Here is a 6,123-nt window from a genome sequence, read left to right on the forward strand (position 1 = left end):
TTGTTTCTAAGACTGGAGGAATGTTAATCTCTATTTTCCACTGCTGCTACAAATCATGCCCCCATACATTCATTGTTATGTTAGCCACATATGGTTTTAATTTTCTTATCTGCCCTTCTGGCCCTATACACTCAACCCATCTTGTTCCCCCTCCTTTGTTTTTTTAACCTGATATAAAGTCCCAATCCCTAGGAACTGAACATTTACCTTCTGAAGAAGACAGTTTGGATGCCAAGATTTTGGTGAAATTATTATTACATCTGTCCCTGTGTCTAGCAAACCCTCCATTTTGATGCCATTTATATGTATTTTTACCTTTGGTCTCTGATAATTTTTAGAAGTTTAGTAAAATACTTGTTTTACGGTCTCTCCTGAGATTTTTATTTTATCTATTGAAGCTGTTCTGTTATTCAGAGCTGTGTGGTTTTAAAAAACAGACATTAGATCTTTAATTGCTTTGTGGAGGGTTTTTCCCCATGTTGACAGGGAATGATTGAACAAAATTTGACACTGGAGTCTGATAGAGGTCCCCCCCAAGGTGTTTCCTGATGGCAAAGTGTTACCTTGCCTCTTCCTTGTTGATCTCATTAGTCCAGTGAATTAGTCCTTTGCCACACCTTCTACATAATCCAGAAGGCTGGGTCCTTATGTTTGGATTATCTTCAGAAAAAAATTGATTCTAGAAATGCCTTGCCTACAATCCCTTTTAGATGACCTTGTTGACCACAACTAAAACACCTGACATATTGATTTTTCTTAAAATTTCTAGACATTACTTCTCCTATCAAAGCTGCATCATAAGCATGCACCCAATATAAGAGTTCGTTGCAGCTTTTCTACAGCAGCCTTCAGCTGCTGCCAGCTCCTGACCTCAGACTCCACTGGGGTTAACCACCCCACCACTGGCCCATATCCTTACTTCCCACCATGCAGGCCTTTCTTCCTGGACTGCCAACACAGGCCAGCTCAGCTGCCTTGAGACCTACTTGGGGTTCAGACTCTTATTGCATCTGCCACCACCACAAGCTGCTGAGTGACTGTGCCATGACCAGCCTTGCAATGCAGCAGCAGCTGGAAGAGTATGCTCTGGTCAGCAATCACACCACTGCTAGTGGCTGCAAGGTGATGCTATCACATGCTGCCTTGATTCAAGGTTGCTTTATTGGCACACTGGATTGCCCAGATGGGCAATTCTCCTGCAACCCTTATGTTTATTTCCTTGAAATTTTTTCTATGAAATTGTAACACAGGTCTCAGCAGTTAAAACACTTTCCCAGAGGGCTCACAGCTCTCTGTAGCTCTGGCTCAAGTAATCAAACACCTAATTATGGTCTCTTTGGGTACCCATATGTACCCGAGAGTTGGAACTCTCACCCCACTGAGACCCAACTGGAAGTAGCTCTATTGATCTTTGTCAGTTTGCCTTCTGTTTTCTTTCTTTTTCTTTATTTTTTTTTGGCTTTTCGAGACAGGGTTTCTCTGCAGCTTTTTTAGAGCCTGTCCTGGAACTAGCTCTTGTAGACCAGGCTGGCCTCGAACTCACAGAGATCCGCCTGCCTCTGCCTCCCGAGTGCTGGGATTAAAGGCGTGCGCCACCACCGCCCGGCTGCCTTCTGTTTTCTTAAGAAGCAACAGGATTATAAATCTAAGACACCCCCCAACATGGCCTCTGAGTTCTTCTGATGTACCCCTATTAATTTCTTTCTTCATTTCTCCCTCCCTCCTTTTCTTCTTCTCTCTTTACCTCCTTTCCTTTCTTTTTCTCTTTTCCCCTCTAGCATTTCTTTACTTTCCAATTTTATGACATAGATACTGTTTCTAGCTAAATGCTTGTCGGTTACTGAGTTGGCATTTTAACTTTTTTCTTTCCTTATTCTTGTTATGCAAGCACTACAATTTTCCATAATTACCCTGAAAGGTCAAAGCATGATAAATATACTACAAAAAGAAGAGGGAGGAACTAAGTAGATGACACTTATCTTCTGTTTTTTTTTCTTTTTGTTGTTAAAGTTTAGGGCAAATTACCCAAGTTCTCTAAATCTGTTTACCCTCCTGAAAGCAGTAAAAACATTTGCATCATGGAGCCATGCATTTTAGATGAACTTTTAATAAAAGAAGTGTGTGGTGGTTTGAATGAAATTAGCAACCATAAGCTCATAGGGAGGGACACTATTAGGAGGTGTGGCCTTGTTGGAGTAAGTGTGTCACTGTGGGGGTGGGCTTTGAGGCCTTATATATGCTCAAGCCGTGCCCAGGGTCTCAGACCACTTCCTGTTGCCTGAGGGTCAAGATGTATGACTTTCAGCTCCTTTTCCAACACCATGTGTGCCTGCATGCCACCATGTCAAACCATGATGACAATGCACTAAACCTCTGAAAAGGTAAGCCACCCCAATTAAATGTTTTTTCTTTATAAGAGTTGCCATGGTCATGGTGTCTCTTCACATCAATAGAAACCCTAAGACAAGGAGTTAACTATTTGTGTCAGTTGCTTTTCTATTGCTATGATTGAATAACATGACAATTTATAGAAGGAAAGTTCACTTTAATTTTTGTGTCCAGAGTCCATAATGATGGGAAAGGCACAGCACTCAGAAGACTCGGCAGCAGGAAGGAAGGCATGGCAGCAAGAGTAGGAAGCTTGCTGGTCCCTCTTTACACACATAGGAAGCAGAGAGGACAAGCAGGAAGTAGAGTGAAGTTATAAACCCTCAAAGCCCACCCCCCCAGTGATGTACTAAAGTTGTGTTTTAAGTTTAAGTTTCCGAGCTCAAGAGATCTATAAAACAAAAATATCTCTAAGCTGTATGCCTCATTTGCCCAAGGACGGATAACTTCCTAGAACGCTGAGGACTACTGCTCATCGACAATAGCAAGACATATTATTTTACTTTTGTAAACAACAACTGCACAGGATGTACTTGATCACATGTAGAAGTGTGTATGTAGGCAGGAAGTACATCAGGATGTATGTTTACCCCATTGGATGAAAGTAGAAAGTACGTAGCCTCGTAAGTTTTGCCTTTATAACACTGGACTAATGTAACTCAGGGCCACTCTCTGGTAATCCCAGGTATGGTCCTGGCCAGTGTCTACCATCCTGGCTAGCACCTAATAAAACTTGCCTCAAAAATTGTGATAGTGTTCTTATTTTCATCTGGCGGAACAAACAGCACTTCCCCCAGCAAGGGTAAACCTCCTAGAGATTCCATTGAAAAGTTTCTGCACCCTGATAAACCTCTCCACTGATGCAACAATCCAAATCAGAACAAATCAAACCAAATTAGAAAAAGCCCAGGTTTAATGGATAAAATGCTCCCAGATGATTTTCCAGAGCCCCCTCCCCCAGAGAGGAGATGGGAAAGGAAGACCAGAAAACCACGTGTCTGCTTTCTGGGGAGCAGTTTAAATACCCTGTGGGCATAGTTTTGAGCATCTCTGGAGGAGGGGGTCATTGTATAGTGTTTTTTTGTTTTGTTTTGTTTTGTTTTGTTTTTCTGAGAAGTGGTAGGGTTTGGAGAGAGATGGAAGAGGGAGTTTGGGGTGGAACTTTCACCAGAACATTCTAGACTCTTTGGGTATATGGATGCCAGGGTCTGGGGTAAAGCTTCCACCAGAACATCCATAACCTTCCAAAACAGCATCACCAACTGGGGACCACGTGTTCAATTATATGAGCATATGGAGGACCTTTCTCATTCAGACGAACTCATTTGGACCCCTGGATCCATTTACATCTCATGATATAAAATGCATTTAGTTCAATTTCAAAAGTCCCCATAGTCTTTAACAGTTTCAACACCATTCAGAAGTCCAAAGTCTCTTTGAAACTCAAGGCAGTCTCTTAACTGTGGCCCCTCTATAAAACCAAAATATAATTTATATACTATCAATGTAATGACACAGAATACATTCCCATTATAAAATGGAAGAATAGGGACGCAGGGAGGAAAGACTGGACCAAAGTGAGATGGAAACCCAGTGGGGAAAATGCTGAATCCTATAGTTCTGTGTCTGGCATCTGGGGCTTAGGGGGCTCCATCCTTCTAGCTTTGTCTCCAGCAGTACCTGCCCTCCTGTGCGAAGCTCTCCTCTGCAGATGTGTCTCAGCTCTAGCATTTCCAACATCTTGACCGCAACTCTAGGCTTCCTAGTTCTCTTCTCCTCTCCAAACTATACATTTTGTATTTCTTTCTTCTCCAGTTGCTTTTTCATTGTAGATCTACACAATCATTATTAGGAATAACCACAGCGGGGGCAGAGTCGTCACCAGCGTCCTTTGGAGCGGAAGAAACATGGCGTCCGCTACTCGCACCATCCAGAAGCTGCGGAACTGGGCGTCTGGGCAAGACCTTCAGGCGAAGCTGCAGTTGCGCTACCAGGAGATCGCCAAGCGGACCCAGCCACCTCCTAAGCTCCCTGTGGGCCCCAGTCACAAGCTGTCTAACAATTACTACTGCACTCGTGATAGCCGGCGGGAAGTTGTGCCTCCATCAGTCATCATGTCTTCACAGAAGGCTCTGGTTTCGGGCAAGACAGCTGAGAGCTCAGCTGTGGCAGCCACTGAGAAGAAGGCAGTGACGCCCGCTCCTCCAATGAAGAGGTGGGAGCTGTCCAAGGACCAGCCATACCTATGACACTGCCCAAGGCTACTTTGTCTGGTCCCCCAGAGTCATCCGACTGCTTTTCCTCCTTGGATTTCCTCTGGAAAGAGTGTGACCTAATTTATAACAAATACAGAGCTCACATTATTTCCAAAAAAAAAAAAAAAAAAGGAATAACCACAGCATAGATTCAATCTTATGCTGTCTCAAAAGCTCCTTTACTAAAGAAATTATGCTATTACTTTCTAATTTAGCTGCAGGCAAGTTCTTGGGACATGAACAGAAAGCAGCTAGAGTCTAATAGGTTTTCTGCCCTCCCTCCATAGGTTTCTCCACTGACACAGTCAGCCAAATCAAACTGAACTGAAAAAGTTTAACAACAGCAAAGCAACTTCCAGGGAGTTCTCCAGTCCCAGAGATGGTGTCCAGAGAAGCTGTACCCACAAACAAAATCAGGGAGACTTTACAGATTGTAGGTGAGGGGTGATTACCTGTCCACTACAAGCTGGGTTTGTGCCCAAGTATGGTCAAAAACTGAGTACTTTATGTGGTCACTTGGGTGGCTAAGCATCTTCAGGGGAGGAAGCTGCAGTAGCTGCCAAGAATTCAGAACTGGGCTTTTTGGTCTCTTTCCTTTATTTGGAGACTTTCTGAGAGGGTGGAGTTTGGGAGGGAGGGAGGGAGGGAGAGAGAGAGAGAGAGAGAGAGAGAGAGAGAGAGAGAGAGAGAGAGAGAGAGGAATGGGACTTCCAGGATCGTGTAGATGTGAGCTGGAAGTTCCAACTGAACAGAGTCTTTGCGAAATTTTACCCCACAAATGGTCTCTAGCCTATTGATAGTGTTACTTCTTTGGAAACCTCTTGAATCAGCCTTCCACAGGCTGCGTTGCTCTTAGCACTGCTGTCTTCCAGGCTTCTGCGAGAATGGCCCTCTAAATTCTGCTTACAGTATTCAACCACCTTTCTATTCTAAAGTTCCTAAGTTTTCACATTCCTCAGAAAAGAAAAGAAAAGAAAAGAAAAGGTCAGGTTCTATACAGCAACTGCCCCACCCCTGGGCCTGGTACTAACCTGTCTCAGTCACCTTTCTGTTGCTGCGATAGGGCACCATGACCACAAGTAGCTTACGGAAGGAAGAGGTTTCTGGAGCTTAGAGTTCCGGAGGAAGTATCCATAATGGTCAGGGAGGTATGGTATCAGACAGCAGGAGCAGGAAGCTAAGAGATTATATGTCTACCACCACATAGGAGAGAAAGCTAAGAGGTTATATGTCTATCACCACATAGGAGAGAAAGCTAAGAGATTATATGTCTATCACCACATAGGAGAGAAAGCTTAGAGATTATATGTCTACCAACACATAGGGAGCAGAGAGAAGAAACTGGAAGTGTGGCAAGGTTATGAGCTCTCAATGCCCCCCCACAACATTCTTCCTTCAGTAAATCTGTATCTCCTCAGAACTGCCCCAAACAGCGCCATCAAGTATTCCAATATCTAGACTTATGATGGCAGGGGCATTT

General features: G+C 43.7%; 1 protein-coding gene across 1 annotated transcript; it reads left to right on the top strand.

Moving 5' to 3' along the window:
- Window positions 1-4,262: 4,262 nt before the first annotated feature.
- Window positions 4,263-4,760, top strand: LOC119815606 (NADH dehydrogenase [ubiquinone] 1 alpha subcomplex subunit 7-like). The gene has a single exon (XM_038331809.1). The coding sequence runs from the start codon at window positions 4,296-4,298 to the stop codon at window positions 4,635-4,637; it is 342 nt and encodes a 113-aa protein (XP_038187737.1). The 5' UTR covers window positions 4,263-4,295; the 3' UTR covers window positions 4,638-4,760.
- Window positions 4,761-6,123: the final 1,363 nt, after the last annotated feature.

The sequence above is a fragment of the Arvicola amphibius genome, chromosome 5, assembly GCF_903992535.2.
Source record: "Arvicola amphibius chromosome 5, mArvAmp1.2, whole genome shotgun sequence".
Classification (NCBI taxonomy): domain Eukaryota; kingdom Metazoa; phylum Chordata; class Mammalia; order Rodentia; family Cricetidae; genus Arvicola; species Arvicola amphibius.